This window comes from Python bivittatus, unplaced genomic scaffold (genome assembly GCF_059951505.1).
Source record: "Python bivittatus isolate LINGU-HERP-01145 unplaced genomic scaffold, Pbiv_v1 ctg000570_np1212, whole genome shotgun sequence".
Lineage (NCBI taxonomy): Eukaryota > Metazoa > Chordata > Lepidosauria > Squamata > Pythonidae > Python > Python bivittatus.
The window spans coordinates 22849767-22869652 of NW_028277097.1; the positions used below are offsets into that span (position 1 = coordinate 22849767).

Genomic DNA, 19886 nt, shown 5'->3' on the forward strand with positions numbered 1-19886 from the left:
TTCTGGCTTCCTTGGACTGCTTCAGCAAAAGGACCCCCATGGCCCTCAAAAGATGAAGAAAAGCTCTTGTTAAGGAGAGCCTTTGGAGGGACACTGAAATTCACACTGCATGTGGAGTGGGAGGTGGAATTAGAGTTTCCCTCTTGGTTTAGAAACTTATTTTGTGGTTTCTTCTCCCAGAGCATCCCAGCGTGGAAAGGACAAGAGAATATCCTGGGCAACATCTCAAGAGATATCCAGGGATGACAAAGAGGAAAAGGAAAAAAATAGAATGAGAAAGAGGGGGATCTCACCTCATGCCCCAATTTAATTAGGGGTTCTAGCAGGGTCCCTGTGTAAGAGATGGAACTCTCTGGAATGTCCAGGTGCCTGCAAAGAAGAGAAAACAAAGAACATGAAGCAGTATTGTAAACATTCCTTCTTCAAAGCCAATTTGCCTTCTTCCTGTTTCCCTATTGCTGCTCCTAAAAGGAAGTCCTCTATCCTCTGAAGCTGCCAAGAATTATGCTTGCATTCACCCATCACACTAAGCAAAGATGTGGTTGGCTTAGTGTCAGCTTGGTGCAATGTCTAAAACCAGCCACAATGGCTTGTAAACCAAGGTTACAGCTTAATGTGGTGCATGAGGATCATTATGGCTTGTTCAACGAACAGTGGTGAAAACTAGCCATGGTTTAGTGCAATGGGTGAGTACAATATATAATTAATGGTATTGCCATGATGTCAACATGGCACACGAGATGTCATTTTGAGGTCCTCATGGTTTCTAAAGGACGCCTATGGCCCTAATATTAGTTAACGTCAACTCTGAAATCCCATCAGTTTTAGATGATCATCTTCAGAAAGAAATCTGCTGGAATTTCAGGAGGAAAAAGGAGCTCTAACATACAACCTACATGCCACCTCAAGAATCTAGAGTTTCTGTAGAAAGAATTTGCTTGTGGGACTTTGCCACCCCTGCATTATCCAGCTGGGGTCCTATTCTGATTTCCAAGTGCCTGGAATTAAAAGTCAAGATGTTCCTGACAAGACAGTCTCCCATTCCAACATCATGTTCTTTTGCACTGAAGAGTTATCACAGTCTACTTACAATTGCAAGATATGACATATTATTTGCTTTGGAATAAGACGTTTCTGGCTTAGGTTTGAAGCATCCCACAAAACAGCTTCGCAGATGGCACCATCTTGGAAACGTCTCAGTTCTGACCGTTCTCCCCAAAATTGTCGAAACTCCGTTGCCTACGGGAACAAACACAGGAGAGGTATTTTGTCTTCAAGCAACTATAAGGCAATTCAAAATTAGAGATTCCATGAGGACTATACAGTTACTGGACATCTACAAAATATGCATGTAAGGTAACATCTGTTAGTTTTTCACTCCTGGATAAGAATAACTCTATGTGTGTGCATGCCCATGCGTGTGTACATACACACTGAGCACTATAACGCTGATTGCATTCACAGTTTAATGAATCTGAATCTGTTTCAAAAGGAGGGTTGAGGATTTTTTATGAATCAAACCAAAAGCTTGGGAAAATCCAACGGGTTTTTCGTTTCCTCATAGAGGGCAAGAGCAAGGAAGGATGCAGAACTTTTCTGTGGACATGTGAGTTAGGTGGACATGCCTGTCCAATGGGCTGTGCGTACCCAAGCGGCTTTCCTCATGGAGTGCCTTCTAACGGTGTTGGGCTATGACAACCCCAACCATTATGGTAAAATCTTGCAGTGGCTGAAGATTTCAGTCAAGAGAGAAGAGATGGAGGTGGGCAGCCTAACTTGGTTCTCACCTCATCTCTATCTGCTTCAGGTCCTCGCTCCAAGACACTGGTTGCAAAATCAAGATTTAGCAACAGACCAAACGCCAGGGAACTGACATCTTTGTGCTTCGGGGGATCCACGTTGATCAACCACTGGAACAAAACACACCAAGACAAAAATGGGCACGGTCACTGACTGCAATTTTAGACACCCTGCAAAGTTACTCCGGCAATATTCTGAATTTCTAAGAAGCCATGAGCTTTGGGGCTACTCAGCCACATCTTCATAAGCTGGACATCTCCAAATAAATAGGCATGATTCTCTTAGATCTTTTTAATTGGAAACAGAGGATCTGCCCTTTCTTCATGCAAAACATGTCTCCAGCCCCTGATCTAGAGGCCCTTCCCCTCTGACACCTGAGCACTACTCCTTTCCATAAAATCTAGGGCAGAGAAAGCAAGTTCTATTTAAGATCCCATTAAATGGAAATTGCATGGATTCATCTGTTGCCATATGACATTTTGACATCTACCTAAAATCAGAATTTAATCAAATTCTCCATGTCAAAGGCATGGATAGTACTAGTGGTACTGAAAATCACCAAATCCTCTCTTCCAAACTTAGAAGGAAAATGGAATGTGTTAGATATTCTGGAAACTCTTTAGAAGATCCATCTTTTGCCCAAATATATTATTGTTATTACTGGCACCAAATATTTCTCCCCACTTTCTGCAAAGGCTAATATAACTCCCTAAAAAACCCTTCTCATTTTTAAAGCATTTTATAGTCAGTATCTCAGATGAGTACTTTCCCTGTTACAGGTGCACAATTTATAATATTCATTTTAAATATATAGTATCACTTTCAAAAGTTTTCATCCAGTATCATAACTGCAGTATTTATTGCATTTTATCCATAAAGTCATAATTCTGCTGTAATTTCAAAGACTTTAAACATTTAAGTCTTTGTAAATTCTTAAGAGTTTTTTTTTTTTATTGTATTGCAAAAACATTATTTGCTCCTGCAGCAGGTATGTAGAAACAAAGGCAAAATATGGAAATAGCACGGGGGAGAGAGAGATGGGAAAGATGTGTGCTAATTCCTACTCAGGTAATACAATACGGACAAGATGGGGCGAGGGAAGAAAGACCATGAAGTCCAGGACAGCTGCAAAGCATGGGAGTGACATCACATGAATCCTGACATCATCACGCAAACAATGACATTCAGATACTTGGGTCATTTCACGTCACAAGGCAGCACATAATTCAAGTTGTTCTGCATTACTCTGCATGATGATGCAAATGTATAATTAACGGTATTGCCATGATGTCATCATAGCACACGAGATGTCATTTTGAGGTCCTTGTGGTTTCTACAGGACACCTATGGCTCTAATATTAGTTAACATCAACTCTGAAATCTCATCAGTTTTAGATAATCATCTTCAGAAGGACTTGTACAGCTACTCATCAGAAGTGGTTCTCACAGTAATAGATAGTGGTTTAGATGCTTTTAAATTATGGGACTTCACTAGTATTTTACAACTGTTTTGAATATGTGTGGCCTGGTGACAGCTTGGCACTGAGAGATGGCCAATATCTGAAGGGCCAGTAATTAAGGGACAGTTAAAAGGATCACACGATTCCTTAAGTGGGTCTATCCTGAGTGCTGGCAGAGGAAATAAGCGGCGCCTTTGGTGAAGTTACCGGTTGGGTCTGAGGCAACTGGTGGGCCAGGAGCACCAACCGCCGGTCTAGTCCCCGTTCCAGCAAGCTGAGGAAGAACGGCAGAATGGCGGCCATGTAATTCCCACCACGGTCCATCAGCGCATTAAGCAGCTGCATCTTCTTGCAAGCCGTTTGGAGTTTGGAGACATGCTGGAGGCTGAAGAACAGAAGGAGACCTATGAGCAACATGCAGCAACCTTCTGAGAGAGCAAATAAAAGAGCTGCTTTGGGACAAGGAGGCTCACAAGCAAGGGAATTAAAATTCTGTACGAAGCAAAATCATTTTATGGATCTGTAGATTGGTCTAGATCTGCATCTGTAGACATGTAGCCTTTCAGAAGTGTTAGACTTCAATTCCCAGAATCCCTAGCCAGTGTAACTTTTTATCAGCAGCCACAATTAGCCAATTTTTATTTCTCTCTTTATCTGTCTGTCTGTCTGTCTGTCTGTCTATCAATCAATCAATCAATCAATCAAAACTTGAAACAACTGTATGTTTTCTTTCCCTGCCTTTCAAACCCTGCAACCTCTCCAAACATTTCTCTACAACCATGTGGACTAGAAATTTAGGTTTGTTTGTTTGTTTGTTTTTTAAATAAAAGGTGGTGGAAGGATAGAGGCAAAACCCTTATTTAGCCCACTCCTGCCTTGATAACAGAAAGCAATTCATCCCTCTATGCCAACCATTCTTTTGAAAGCAACATACTGAAACACGTGATCAAAGGTTCGGATCAGAGGCTTGGGGGTCATAAAGAGCAACTGAAACCCATCCACTGTTTTGTCATCCAGAATCTCCATTGATTGCCTGGCTTCAAACTGGATCTAAGGAAGAACAAAATCACATGCATGTTAGTGTGTACCAGGATCAGGCCTCTTGGCTGACTGCAGTGCATCTCTTCTTTTCTGAAGGCATCTAAAGGTCTTAACACCTACCATTTTGGACCAGACTAGCTGGTTCTTCCTTCCTTTGACCTGCTTTCCAGGGTCTATTGGTGCAACTTAAGACAGCCTAGCCCAAACACAGACAGAAGAGCCAGGTTCAAATCTCCATTCAGCAAGGGAGGCCCACTGCTGACCTTGGGCAAAGTCCTCTTCTCCCAAGCCCACCTCAAAGGGCTGATGATGACGATATACATTCCACTGTCATTCTATACTGAGCAAATTCTACAGCAATAGGCAGGACTAACAGTCCCTTATAAAAATGTATCGAGAATGCACCTGACCTTTCAGCACAATCATCTGCCTTTTCTCATTTCCAGCAGCCCAAAAGCTTCAATGCTTCCACAATGCCAGCAAACGCTGGACACTCCAAAGGAACCCTTCCTTTTCCTCCCTCCACAAAGCCCGTTTCTCACAGCCTTGAAATTTATCAGACATGGGAGGACAGTGTTTTTCCTTCAGCACATTAAGTCTTGGACCAATCTAGTTCAGCCTGGAATGGGATCCCACCTTGGAATCTGCTTGGACTATGGACCTTCAGACTCCCCTTTATACTTAACAACTGCTACCTCTTTGTAACTGACTCCGGGCACTGGTTCACCTCTCTCATCTTTACCTGTTTGTAAGTGTTGGCAGTCATATCTGCGCACAAGTTCACTAGTCCAGAAGAGTCTACAAACACCACTTGGAACGCTTGGTGGAAGTCCGTCAGGGAAGGCTACAAGAAGATCAAGAAACTCAGACTGCAAAGATGGTTTTAATTAAAATATGAGTAGCAGCTTCCAAGCTACCACTTCAAGAGAAGCTACATCCCCCCCCCCTCTCTCTCTCACACCCACACACACACACACACACTCTAAAATAGAGGCTGGGACAAAGGGCTGCCCTTCATTTAGTATTTTCATTATGAACTTCGTTGTTTCAATTCATTTGTCAGATTTAGATTCAATCCCTGAATTCAAAGCAACCTCCATAGTTATGTTCCCACCAATTTTACCCAACAGAGGTAAATCAGGCCGAAACAGAGTCTTCTCAGCCTAAGTCATTCAGGGTGCTTCCAAGGGTACAGAAGAACTTGGATTTCCCCACTCCCACACCATACCTTAACTACAATGCCACTGGATCTCCCACATTAGCTTATATCAGCACACTGACCAAACCATACCTCAACTTTTCATGAATACCAACTTGCCCTGAGATTCTCATCATTTTGAATAATAAGTTTCATACAACTTAAAATGTTATCCTACATCTCAAACTGAATCCATCAGTAAATAATTTAAATGGCGCTCTCACCAGAGTGGGTTCTCCATCTTTTGAGAGGCTGATTCCGGATGTAGTGAGGTCTGTAGTAGCTGGGAAGGAAGAGGAAAAAGAGGTTAATCATTTTGGACAGGCTTCCCCATCCTATATCCTTATACCCAACCATCTGTTGGGCTGCAATTTCCATAATTCGGAGCCATGCCGGGATGATGGGAATTATGGTCCCAAACATCCAGAAAGCCAGGGGCAAGCTTCTTCCTTTGGTGGAAGAATGTAAATGTGCAGGGATCTCTTTATACCCAAGCTTACTGGTAGGCTGCAATAATTTCTCCAAAACTACAAGGGCAAAGGCATGTAACAGATGCTCAGGGCATGAACCGAGAAGTCAATGTTTGGTATTCTGAGCTAACCTGAAACAATATTCTCCTTTGCTTCTGAGCACATACCTTGGGAAATATTTATTCAGAATCTGGAGGGGACACAGGATAGATGTGTTTCTTAAAAAATTAAGGAGGGGGCATCTGGGAGGAGTAAGGTTGGAAGAAACCTTTCCCTATCAGAGGCTCTGCTGATGGCACTTGAGACCTAGCACTCCACTCACTTTCAAACCACCCTGCAAATTAAAAATGAATAGGATTGGGAAAGTGGAGACTATTCCGGGAAGGCAAAGGAATAAAATAGGGGTGGGTGATTGGAATGTGCAAAACAGAGTGGTCCATTCCCAGAATGGTCTGCTATTCCCTGGGAACACGCCCATCCAAGCATTCCAGGGGTGGTTCTCTTCCAAAACATCAAATACTTAATGGTTTTCCAGGGGCCAAACCACATCCAGAAAACTGCAAACCACTTCTGATGGCTGAAGATACACTTCTGGAAAAATACGTACCCTCTTGGAAGACCTGAATCAATCCATTCCAGGGGGAAAAAGAGAAGGTTTGAGGAACAGACACTCCACTTTGTTCATAACTGAAGACAAAGTTGAAAGTGGGCAAAGGTCACAGTAATAATTGGAGGGTGAGGTCCATAAAATGGGTCCAGTCCCACATGAAGACAAGGCTGGATTTGGAAGGACAGTTTCGGAGTTGCTTAATTGTGATATCCTTATTTTATGGACTGTATGATAATTTACAACTATTTCCAACTGCAAACTGGAAGGACCACACCAGTGTATGGTTTTTAAAAAATGAAGGGACAGGTAGATATGGCACCCAATAAAAAAAAAAGAACATGCAGAGCAACTTATTTATGCTCCTCTGAGCTATATTATATCTGCCAAAGGATTTGTTTTTCAGCATTCCCCATATAGGTTCTTACATTTACGTACTTCCCTGTTGCACCATTCCTACATCTAGAAACTCAGCATTTCAGAGGAAATGTACATTCCCTTTTCTGTACAGAGGAAACTCTCTGATGGGGAAACAATAAAGAACCCCGTTCCCCCCTCCCTCCCTCCCTGCTGGTCCATCTGAGATTTGGCCAAACAGGTCAACAGCTGCAGGTCAAGCTCAAAGAGGGCAGAAGTCCTACCATCAAGGACCGGCTTGATTCGAAAGGCTTCCCGGCTGAAACTCAAAGCTTGAGCTTACCTAAGAAATGAAGGGCGTTTCGCAGCACCTGGTACCCACTCATCATTTTGCTGATCTTGTGAGTGGCCAAGAGGAATCCCACCAGCATGGATGCAATGAAGCCATTGAAACAGCCCAGACCCTGGAAACAGGGAGGGAAGTGAAAGGTTAATACGAACACCCACCCTCCACAGCCAAACACACCCAAACCTTATAATCGACATAAGAACTATGACCTAATGCTTGGGTATTGTAGAACTTCCTTGCACATAACACAAACTGACCTCAACTTTCAACCTGCAGACCCCCCCCCCAATCTCTCCTTTTTCCTACCCTCGATTCTTCATCTGGACAGAAAGAGAAGGGAAAAGAAGCTGTCGCTGCCGTAAGGGCTGTTTCAATATGAATTCAAGCCACCATCACCTAAACAAATATTGGCTTCTACAACGGGGGGGGGGGTCAAAAAAGCCAAGATGGAGGTTGCAACAGGCCAAGCAAAGCTCCTTTTTATATGGTGTGTGACACCAACTTACAAGGGGCAGGCTTCAATCATACAGTCATGACCACCAACTTGACTTTTCTGACCCCACCCCTATAGATGCCCCCTGTAAACGACAGACTGCTGCAGGCAACGAGCCTGCTCTCTGTATCTGAGCAAAGACAAGTAGGCTTGCTGTTACCCTGTACATTTGTGAGAAAAGGGCTCAAAGGCCCCAGGCTGATGTACGTAGACGGATTTTGGTCCTAAAGGAAAAAGAATACGTTTGCTAGAACTGTTAACGCGCCTCCTTCTCCTCCCTTACTCCTGCTAATCAGAGCCTAGTGAGCTCTGGGGTTGGGAACACAATTCCCTTGCAATGACCCAACGTTCACAAAGCAAGGCGAAACGGGACCGAGAGTGCAGAAACCTCCAAAAACGCAGCCTTGAGGGAGGCTCAAGAGAGCCTCAGCTTTCCTTTAAAATACTCAGATAAATCCCCCTATCCCCTTTTTGCTTGAAATTCTTATTTTACGTATTTATTTATTTATATATCACGTCTGTATGAAACGCCTAACAGGGCGTTAAAAAGAATTTTCCACGGCTGACCGGGCGGATCTGAGATCCTCCAAAACATTTCGCTGTGCAGAGTGACTAACCGATACCGAGTCAGTCGGGCAGAATTGGAGCTGTAAAAAAGGAAATGCCAGGCGTTTAGTCCGTTTAACGCAAAGGGCTGTTTTCTCTGGCTCTACCGGAGAATCCCTGCAGATGTTTAGGGGTCCAGATGGCACCCTTGAAGAGCCCTTGGATGGCTTTACTACAGGCCTGTGCAGATGGAGCGGTGCTCCAAACACACCTTCAAAAGAGGCTCAATTTGCTAGGTCAGCAGGGGAGGGTGACAGCAGGCACCGCCAGAAGCAGAAGGCCTGAGAGCACCCCAGCCCCTGACAATAACAACACACAAATGTGAACCACTCCACCTGTCCAAAAGTGAGACACGTTCAGTTCATTAGTTTGCAGGGGATTTGAACTCGGACTCTGGCCCATATACGGCTTGCGTCGTATGCTCGGCGGTGGCTGGATTTCTAGCGCTTGCAACAGAACAGACTTTTCAAGAGCGGCGTCCTTGAATCCCTGCCTGTGAAGCTTCTAGTTCCAGATTAGGTTGGGGGAACCTCAAAAGAGCTTCTGCGGTTGCCCAGGTCAACCAGCAAACCAGATACCTGATGAAGCTCTCGCTGGCGGAGCCAAACTTTGAGGAGGGCCACGCCATCTTGCATGCCCCGAAAGGCGCTGGCCGCCTCGGAGAGGTAGAGCAGGTGGGTCTCCATCACCAGGTCCCACAAAATGGAATTGTTGTAATGGGGTGTGGGTGGCTCAGCTACTCCTGCAAAGAAGCAAAGAGAGATGGAAGGCCAAGGACCATCACAACTGGCCATCGAGAGGGAATGCTTCTGCCCAACTTCCTGTCTAGCTGGAGGAAAGAGGAGGCAAGAGCGTGCAGAACAGTTAAAGATGAGATATCAGATGCATAAAGATATTCTGATATTTCAATTAAATATCCTGCTATTGGATGAACCGAAGACTTAACTCAGTGTTTCTCAACCTCAGCACCTTAACTCAGTGTTTCTCAACCTCAGCAACTTTAAAATGTGTGGACTTCAAGTCCCAGAATTCAGGCTGGCTGGGGAATTCTGGGACTTGAAGTCCACACATCTTAAAGTTGTTGAGGTTGAGGAACACTGCCTTAACTACTATGTCAATAAATAAATAAATAGAGTAAAATTAATGCATTTAAACCATTGCAGGTTATTTTCCTAACATTCAAACAGCACCATTTTTATGTAGGGGGATGTGTGTGTGTGTGTGTATAAATAAAACACCACCGGTGTAATCGTTTTATACGAACTGCAATGGCCACCCAGGAGTGTCTAGGTAATCTAAACGTGGGATAAAGGTAATATCTCTTTTCCGCTGTTACTCCCTTGCAGCCAGCATTCAGGGGTATACTTCCACTGTCCATGGAGGTTCCTCCAGCTCTGCTCCTCTCCCTGAACGCATCTCATCTATTTAAAGGCCACAGAAGCCAACAGCCTCATAGCAACTCATAGACCTTCTCTGAATTTTGCAGTTCAAGGACAAGATCCGGGCATTGCTGCGCTCAGAGCAGATCTGACAAAATCGGGGAGGCTGAAATCAGTGAAGACAAGGACAGGTGGCCGTCATGCCGTGCAGTCAAAGCCCTGCAATTTGCATGTGTGTGCACGGCGCAACATGTGCATGTAAAGGGGTGTGGTTTTGATCATGAAGGCACAGCCAGCACCCTGCCTTTCCTGATCTCTTCTTGCATCAACCACTGGCTAACTTAACTAACTCCCATGTACTTCAGAAGCTTTAAATTAAACGTGACTGAGATCCCGGCTGGGCTGTTTGGAGAGTCCCCTGACCCAAAGGGGCCTTTCTCCACCTGCTTGTAACATCTTCTGGTCTGGTTCACAACCTCACACATTCGGTCTAGTCTGGCTTTAAAGAGCTACTTGAACCCCAGCTTCAGTGAACTGCAGGCCACAGTTATGGTTTAGTGTGCGCCGTAAACCCAGCCACCTGTGGGCTATGCAATAAACCATGGTTAAGCAAACAGGCTTAGCACACTGCGCAGACTCAAATGCATCTAAGCACCAGTCCTGCCCGTCAATCGTTCTCTGGTCACATTTCTTCAGAGCTTACCAGTGCCAGGCAAGTCCTTCTCCGTGAACCAAGCAGTTCGGATGTTGTTTTTGCTGGGGTGCAAGCGGACAGGTCTGAAGACCCCCGGGGCTGGGCAGGCATGGAGGCGGACTGTCACCACCTTTGCATCTTTCCCTGCATGCCCCAGGCAGGTGGGGAGAAGAAGAGAGAGAAGAGATTAAAAAGGAAGGACCAGCGATGTGGACCTTGTTAAAAATGACTTGTCCCCCGCAAATACAAATACAAACACACACACACACAGAGTCCTGTCTGATTTGCTTTGGGCTTTATCTTGAAATAAACCTTTAAAAGCATAAAACAATGAACAATTGATCCACTACAGGAATCAGTCACAGTGGTGGGAAGGTGAGCACAGATTTTATTAAATCTCAGAAGCTAAGCAGGATCGGCCCTGGCTAATATTTGGATGGGGGACTGCCTGGCAGGCCGATGGGGAAGTCAAGCCAAGTCTTGGAAGAAGATGATAGCAAACAACCTCTCAAAGACTCCACTCGTCGGCACCCGTACTTCCTCGCTTTCAGCAACCGAACAAGCATGCAAAACGCTTCCCCCCGCTGACCTTGTGGCTGCAGGAGTACGGTGGGCTTCAAATGACTGCCATTCATGTAGGCAAACTTCACGCTCCCAAAGTGCTTTTTCTTGGCCAGGTGGTGGGCAATGTGTGCCAGGTAGAGGGCCCTCTTGCGGTGGTAGCGCTGGTTCAGGTTATCCTTCTCTTGGAAAACTTCCTAACAAGACAAAAATGCCCTTTAGAGATGCAGTTTTTATTCAGATCATGTGCTCCATCAACCACGATGGTTGCTCAGTCCTCTCTTCACAAAGGATCAGCATCGTGCGCATTTGCTTGAAGGCAGATGTTGCTGTGGGGGTCTAGCTTTTCAATGGTAGCCCCCCAACTCTGGAACACCCTCCTTTCTGAGGTACTCCCAATGCCACTATTCTTGGCTTTTTTATTCTCCCGAGGCTTTTAATGAAGCACTAATCCTGCTGCAATGTTTAACTTCTTTAATATTGCTTGTCTGACTGTTTTCCTCACTGATTTTATTTTTTTCCCCACTACGTTTTTATAAAATGTCTTACTGGTATTATATTATTATATAAAATGTAATATAAATTTTAATTACATACTATATTATCTATATCAGCGTTTCTCGACCTCAGCTGATGTGTGGACCTCAACTCCCAGAATTTCCCAGCCAGCCATGCTTTATATAGTCCTCTACTTACGAACAGATTACGTTCCAAGAGGCTGTTCGTTAAGTTTTGTTTGTAAGTGCAACCAAGTATAAAAAAATTGCCTCCCAACATGCGACGGTGCTGCCAAGAGTACGGATACGGCTCACCGTAAACTAACCCTTTCCTGCCTTCTCTCACGTTCCAGGACCTTCTAGGTTGGAGTTGCAGACAGGTTTGTTTGTATCAGCAAAAGTTTATAACTTAAACGTTCGCAAGTAGAGGACCATCTGTATATTTCTTTTCTTTTTCTTTACTATATTTTTATCTTTTCTTTCTTTTCTATTTTTCTTTCTATTTTTTCTTTTTCTTTTTTCTACCCTTTCTATTTTTTTTCCTATTCTTTTTTTTTTAGTTTGTATTAGTTTTTATCTTTTTAACTGTAACGTTCACTAAAATTATTACTAAAAAAGGAAAAAGAAACTCCCCCTCTATGGAGATCCACTCTACCTTTTCCCTCCTGGGTTTCAGGAGAGCAGTTAAGACCTGACTTTTCCATCTAGCCCAGGGGGAAGGCATGCTTTGAACACTGGGGTGCATCAGCAGGCACATGACTTTGTAAGTATGTATGTATTTATCTATCTCTTGTGATTCTATTGAGATTTTTATCACAATTTTTTTCAGTGGGTTTATGTTAACTGAGGGTTTCTTTTTTCATGATGCTTCTGATGGTTAGCTACTCAAGGCCTTTAGGAATGAGCAACATACACGCCTAATAACTACATACATACTTAAACAAACAAACAGACTCCATTTCCACGGTCAAAGGAAACCATAACAGTGCTTCCATTTAGCTGGGCTCCAGCTTCCACTCCCTGATCCAGACCTTAGACCTTGATTTGGGTTCACCTCTTCCGTGACCTGCTGGGGGAGTGGGGAGGCTGTGCTGGACAACTCAGAGGATGACCAGAAAGAGATCGCCACAAGCCTCTGCAGCGAATGATCCAGGGCCTTGCAGAGGACCTCAAAATTCGACCCAGATTTGGTCCCTGCTAGCTTGAGACCCTGATCTTGATTTCACAGAAGAACTCACAAGAACAGCACAGCCACCAGGACAAACATCAGGGGCTGTGAGGATGTGCTGGGGTGTTTCATTACAGGGGAAACGGTCCTGGGAAGAAGCAAGAAAAGCAGAACACCAATGTGCACGAAATAGCTCTTTACGGGCTCTGCACACGTGCTAAGTGTACTTCCAGTGTTGCTATTGAAAGGGCACCTTCATTTCCGCACGCACCTTGGGCATGATCACTGCCACATCCACGTTCACCTCAGGCTTGATACAGGTGCCCAGCAGGTAACTCCCCACCACCTTCACCTCTGCTGGGGGCAGAAAATGGAACTTGCCCTTCACTTTGAAAGGGACCTGCAGGAAAGGGACCTTCACTCCCTTCGGGAGCCAGGACTGGTCAGTGATCTGAAAGAAAAGCAGGATCCAACCCTTTTATCACCCAGACAGGACCAGGCTGAAGTTCAGTGGGAGAGGTCCCGGGGGCCCAAATAGAAGAATCTCTAGGAAGAAATTACAGCAGCAGAGACCAGGAGAGGCACGATGGCCAGCAAAACAGTCTTGCACCAGGAGGGGCCACGCTAACTCAGAAGAGGCCATATTTCTATTCAGGCGTTCAAAATCTCACTTGCTACCTTCTCTATACCATCGCAATGAGATTGGAGTTTCCTCCCAAATGTGGGAGACCCTCCCCACCATACTATGCTTAGGAAGTCCTTGGTGTGGGGTGTCCTGTCCCTTCCCATCCCCAGCTCAGGATGAAATACTTCTCCAAGCGTCTTCAACGTACAGCATCAAAACAAGTTCCACCATGCCATCCCAGTTCAGAGCTAGGATAGACCCCTGGGGGCTGGGTTGCGACCTTGAAGATGGTCCCAGGAAACCACAAATTTGGGGTTACTTGCCAAATCCAGCCAAAAGGCCACCCTCAAAAAACTTTGCCCATATTCTGCCCACATGTGGCAGCCTTTCCTAATCTAATCTCTTCTGGATACATTAGACCAGGGTTCCTCAACCTTGGCGACTTGAAGATGTGTGGACTTCAACTCCCAGAATTCCCCAGCCAGACATGCTGGCTGGGGAATTCTGGGAGTTGAAGTCCACACATCTTCAAGTCGGCAAGGTTGAGGAACCCTGTATTAGACCACAGATCCCAGTGTCCCAACCAGGAACCCCTTGGCTGTGCTTGCAAGCCATCCCACAGGGACCCCAAATTTGGAAAGCAGCAGGGAAGGTATCATAAGGGACTACCAAGGAATGAGAGTGAGCGCTCATAAAGGCTGCAACACTAGGCCCACTTCCTAGGAAGGAAGCCCCCTGAATACAGGGGCTTCCTGGAAAACATGCCTCAAGATGTCAAGACAGCACCCATCTGAACCGTACATCTTTCGCTGGAGCCTCCGGGACAGTGCTGAGCATGGCCCTGACTTCATGAAGGAAGGCATCAATTCTCTGTTTCCTCCTCTCCTTGAGGGTCACCTCTTTTAAAAGCTCCTCAATCTGCAGAAAGAGAAAAATACAAGACATCCTAAAATGTTATTGCTCTCTGCCCATGAAGAGAAATCATGAGGTCAGCCGCCACTCAGAACACCAGAATTACGTGCTCCAGCCTTAAGAACGTCCCGCGGAAATCTGCTGACCCAGAGTCCGCAAGTGAGACATGATTTTGTTCTGGTTGCCATCTGGAAATGATCTGGGCCTATGGGCAGAAGCTGATGAACGCCTGGGCTGGGACCACAAAGGTCAGAAGCTCAGTGGGTGCCTACCGGCCAGGTGTTACTGGCTCCAGGCCAGCTGACCTGTCCACTAGACCTCAGGCCAGGCCAGGCCAGGCCAGGCACCTGATATCTCCAGACTGAACTCTGTGCTCAGCATCTGGCTTAGAGCAGAAACTCACAGACATAACATGGCTGACCAGTGGCCTTCTTACAAACAAGGTAGAAACCATACATACCCCACACGGAGAGAGAAAGTGCTATGTACTGTACGTGTGGGTGTGTACACATAAATATGCACACATATAAGTGATAGGACTTTTCTTCCTGCCTTGTCAACAGAAACGGCACCCTTCTCCTTCCAGCCTTGCGAGACGCGCTAGGCTGAGGAAAAGGGGCCGGCCCAGAGTCACGCAGGAACTTCCCCAGCAAAAGGTGTGGAATCTGGGTCCACACCTGGGTTCAACCTGGGTCTCCTCAGTGAGAGTCCAACACCTTGACCACCATACTAGACAGCACTGAGGTACAAGGCCCATCATCCCTAACCAGAAAGACCAAATGGATTGTAAGTGGATTTGTCAATGCGACTGGGGTCTGGCATAATTGCTGGGTCAAATGGAGCCAGAGGCTTTTATACAGCAGACAAATTCCAGGTATGTACAGATAGTGATGGCCTGTCTCTTAAGAAATTAGTTCCGTAAGTTAGGAGAAAAACAGGGCCAGAAGATTACCTAAAATGTAACAGAAGCGTCATTGAAAAGCAATATTTATTTATTTATTCATTCATTTACCATGGAATTGATAAGGCCACCCAACAAAACAACATGACTCTGAGCAGCGTACAACAAAAAACCAACTACAAACCAAAAAAGAACCATGTTAACACATGCATAATATATAAATATGAAATCCAGAATATAAAATGGCAACCAGCACCATAACGTGCACATGGTGAAGGGAAAAAAGCTAGCGAGAAGAAAGCTATAATGTTGAAAAATACCTGACTTCTTTCAACACAGCAGGTGCGCTTTCACAGCACGTTCTGCACCGTCAGCTCTCACCCCACCGAGCCCAACCTTTTAATCGGAGGAGAGATTTGCCTGGTCACCTCAATCCTGACCAGCCACACTGATGGTTTGCAGAAACTGGAAGATGGAACCAAGACTGGCTTCAAATGTCAGTTTCTGTAAACTGGGAAGGGTGGGCTTCTAGCCATCCCCTCTGGCTAAAGAACTGAAAGGGCCCAAAACCCGAGCCATGGCACATGCAACCACTGAACCTGTTAAAAATGGCTTGGCATGTCACGTGAACAGGGAGAACCACGGGGAGAAGCCCAAGGATGTTTCCGCTTCTCACCCAGCGCAGAAAAGGTTGGGCTCATCCACAGGAGGTTTAAAGTGTTCTGGATCCTCCTTTCATTATAGGAATCACCCCTCCCGTGCCCCCTGCCAAGTCTGCTTCGCCCATCCAGCTACCTGCAGGCGCAGAAGGTTGGAATGGAACAGGTTCTCTGTCTCTTTCAGGTGGCTGAGTTCTTCATTCGTGGGCACCTTGTACAGCTCACTTTTGCCCAGCTTCACCGGCTGCAAGATGCCTTCGGAGGAAGAAGACCGTCTCTTGCCCCTCAGCTTCCCTTCCTTATGGATGCCATCTTTGTTCTCTTCTCTCTCCGGACCTTTACTTTCCTCATCACTTCCAGACATCTGCAAGTAACAAAAAAGATGATTATTCACCCAAATAAGGTTGCTAATTTTGTCTTAACCCTCCTGCTAAGTGGTCTGTTTTTCCATCGTGGCCACAAAAGAGAGGAGCCCCCTCCCACTGCATTCTTCCACCTGCTCTAGACCCTTTTTTCCACCTTGGTTGTGGAGATGGACTAAGTCAGTGTTTTTTAAACTTGGCAACTTTAAGATGTGTGGACTTCAGCTCCCAGAATTCCCCAGCCAGCTGCTGAGGCTGAGAAACACCACTCTAAGGTATAAGCAATGCTGGGTTCAGACAACTCATGATGCCCAAACTAAGTAAAGCCCAGTATGGTTTACAGGTAGCCCTTGACTTACAACCACCATTGGGACCTGAGCTTCCATTGCTAAGCGATGTGGTCGTTAAGTGAGTCACACCCTATTTTACGACCATTTTTGCCACGGTCTTAAGCAAATCCAGCTTCCCCCATTGACTTTGTCTGTTGGAACCCCCTGGGAAAGTCACAAATGGTGATCACGCGACTCCAGGACACTACAACCTTTATAATACACACCGATTGCCAAGTGCCTGAATTTTGATCATGTGACTGCAGGGATGCTGTGACAGTTCTAAGTGCGAGGACCGGTCGTAAGTCACTTTTTTCAGTGCCATAACTTTGAACAGTCATTAAACAAATGCTCATTAGTTGAGGACTACCTGTAATGCAATGCATAAGCCCAAAGAGAACATCAAGCTCCGTGGGATGAGGCAGGATCTGGAATCTCAAAGGTACTTTCACTGCTGGCTTTGAATGCCAAAGTACCTCTTTGAAGCCCAGGAGCAGAACATGCCAGCTAATACTCCTTCGTGAGCTTTTAAACGTTATTTGTTTAATTATATAAAAGACTTGTATGGCCATCCATCTTAGAAACATTACTCTGGGTTGCTCACAACAGTTAGTTAGTTAGTTAGTTGGCTAGTTAGTTAGTTAGTTATCAAACTTATCCCCGCCCATCTCCCCCCAATGGGGGACTCTGGGCGGCTTACAACAGATTAAAACAATAAATAAATACATAGTTAAAATTTATTTTAAAAAACACATTTACACAGAGTATAAATTTACACAGTTGCATAAAAACCAAGCGTCAAACAAAAGATAAAGGCAGCAAACGATAAAAACAATTATTATCATTATTGTCTACCACCTTTACTTGTACTTGACTACTTTTTTAGAGTTTTAAAAACAAGGTTCAATAGCTGGAAAAATTTATCTGATTCACATTCAGAACCAGTGCGATCCGTAGAACCAAGCTGGGTTGATCTAAACCACTCTTCTCAAACCAAATGCATTGGAAGAGCAACTCCAGGAATTTCCAACTAGCCTTAGACTTTCTCCATAGGAGTTGCAAGCAGCCGATTTGCACCGCCAGCTTTCCCACCGTGGCACCCGATGCTTCTGAGAAACCTGCAGGGTGGCTGAGAAGGCAGGAACTCCCATCCTCAGCTGCTCAAGTGGAGATTTGGGGACCTGCCATGGGAACATCTCTGAAAGTTTTTCTAGAGTGAGTGCCGGAGGAGGTCTTACAGATCACTCAGTCCAGCGTTTCTCAACCTTGGCAGCTGGAAGACGTGTGGACTTCAACTCCCAGAATTCCCCAGCCAGCCAGCTTGCGTCATGAGAAATGACCATGTAGGATGGTCTGTTTTGATTGCAACTGGGGCTTTGCAAGATCTACGGTTTTGGAAAGAGAGGTTGCTGGCAGGGGAATTCTGGGAGTTGAAGTCCACACATCTTCCAGCTGCCAAGGTTGAGAAACATTGACTTAGTCCGCTGTTTTCATGCTGGCAGGGGAATTCTGGGAGTTGATCCACACATCTTAGAAGCTGCTGGGATTAAGAAACACCGCCTCAGAGCGATGGAGGAATCTGGTCAACTGGGGCTTATTCCGCCAACCACTGCTAAGGAAGTTACCCCTCCCCACCAAGCGTGGGCCAGGCGTCCGCCCGGCACCTCCCACTCTTTTCATAAGGCTCTTAACTTACGCTCCTTCCGTACCTAGCTACCCTTAAATAAGGTCCACCCTTGGAAGTCACTGGGACAGGAGGCCACCAGAAATCCCAGGGCAACGGGATGGAGACGCGGGCCCGCTCCACGCCCAGCCACGGGACCCCCCCGGCGGCTTCTGCGGGGAAGCCCAGAGCGCTCGCGCGTTGCCTGAGCCCCTGAACGAAGCGGGATACGGCATAAATCCAGCGCATTTTGCGGGAGGCCGTTCGGGGGGGGCGGCGGAAGGGAGCTTCCGGCCCAAACAAAGCAGCTGCCCGCAAACGGCGGGGCGCTGAGAGGCCTCCAAGGCGCGAGGGGGCCTTTGGCCCGGGGATGAGAGCCACCCTGGGCTACGACAGCCGTCGTACCTACTCAGCGCAGCCCGCTCGCGAGGGGCGAAGAAGGCCGCAGTCCAACCGATCAAGCTATGGCCAGGCTGGGGCGCCCCCAAACCCTGGAACAGGAGACGGGGGAGACCGCGGATGGCCCCGGACTACAACACCCATCGCCCTCGACCCCCTGCCGTGGACGATGGGGGCCGTAGTCTGAGACGGGGAGCACCCGGGCGCTCAAGGGACTTCGCCTCCCCGGATCACGCCCCCACCCCACCTCGCCCGGCCGCAACCCACCTTCCGCCGGCCCGCGGCTGCAGCCACGTGGGTGGAACCCAGCAAAACCACGTGGAGCCGACAGCGCGTCACGCGCCCTTCCGGGTTCCGGCTGAGCGCGGGACTGCGACGCTCGAGCCTGTCGTCCTCTGCTTCCGATTGGTTAGCGTCCTTCAGCCACGCCCACCCCCGCCGCTTGGTTGGGAGTCGCAGGAGGTTTGCCGGAGCGCCGCTGGGCCCCGCTGGTTTTTTCGCTGGTCCTGTAGAAGTAAGAAAAATGTAGAGTGGTCCGACCTCACTCTCTGCAGCGGCGGCTTCCGAGTTCAGTTATCCACCTTCACTGGCTCTTCTACAGAAGGAAGAGGTATGACAGTTTCCGAGGCTCGGGGTTTGATGCATCGTGCATCATTACATGCATCAATTGCAGAAAAAAAATGGGAAGATCTTGTTGGGAAGGTTGCAATCAGAAACTTCGTTTTCCAAAACGGTAGATTTTGCAAAGTCCTGGTTGCAATCAAAACAGACCATCCTATATGGTCATTTCTCCTGATGCAAGCAATAAATTATGTTTAACAAAGTCTTGGTTTAGGGATTTTCATCAAGAAAGAAGTGAGTTTTAAGAGTAAATTTGCTGACAAATGGGTAAAAGTAATAGACAAGAAAAAGAGAAGGATGATGATGTGATGAGATGAGATGAGATGAGATGAGATGAGATGAGGAAAGACCTTGAGTTGAGCTTGACTCCTGATGGTTGAATTTCTGCTGTTTGCTTGGATTCACCAGTGCCTCTTTCTGGATATTTTTGATTGGAATTTCCACATGGTCTTCCTCGTATAAAACCAGAGCTGGCTGAACCTGCTTAGCTTCTCAAACTTTTTCAGGCTGCGGAAGCTCTTAGTCAAAGACAAGAATCTCCAGAGCTGATCGAAAGGCAAAGCTCTAGCGATAGAAAATGGGCTGCACTGGAGTGAATTTTTCCCCCTTGGCATCCCCCACAGTCCTCCAGGTTCCCGCCGAGGGTTCTGCTGAGCGCCTGCCTGAGAAACCCTGCTCTGGCTACTGCGACCAGCTGAGGGTGCACGTGGTGATGGGCCAGGCTGGCACTGATTT

General features: G+C 46.4%; 1 protein-coding gene across 2 annotated transcripts in view; it reads right to left on the reverse strand.

Moving 5' to 3' along the window:
* NOL6 (nucleolar protein 6) overlaps positions 1-18929 on the reverse strand; it is a 51505-nt gene extending 32576 nt beyond the window's left edge. The window contains exons 1-15 of one of the 2 annotated variants that reach the window (XM_025167348.2): positions 18798-18929; positions 15914-16141; positions 14107-14223; positions 12952-13131; positions 11044-11212; positions 10464-10598; positions 8960-9123; positions 7277-7397; positions 5724-5782; positions 5044-5145; positions 4195-4310; positions 3468-3645; positions 1788-1910; positions 1091-1239; positions 294-369 (exon numbers count right to left, since the gene is read on the reverse strand). In XM_025167348.2, the coding sequence (XP_025023116.1) occupies positions 294-369; positions 1091-1239; positions 1788-1910; positions 3468-3645; positions 4195-4310; positions 5044-5145; positions 5724-5782; positions 7277-7397; positions 8960-9123; positions 10464-10598; positions 11044-11212; positions 12952-13131; positions 14107-14223; positions 15914-16141 (1917 nt within the window). In that variant the 5' untranslated portion in view covers positions 18798-18929. Of the gene's footprint in view, positions 1-293; positions 370-1090; positions 1240-1787; positions 1911-3467; positions 3646-4194; positions 4311-5043; positions 5146-5723; positions 5783-7276; positions 7398-8959; positions 9124-10463; positions 10599-11043; positions 11213-12951; positions 13132-14106; positions 14224-15913; positions 16142-18536; positions 18753-18797 lie in introns of those variants that run through there. The other variant, XM_025167349.2, reaches the window with a different exon arrangement.
* Positions 18930-19886: the final 957 nt, after the last annotated feature.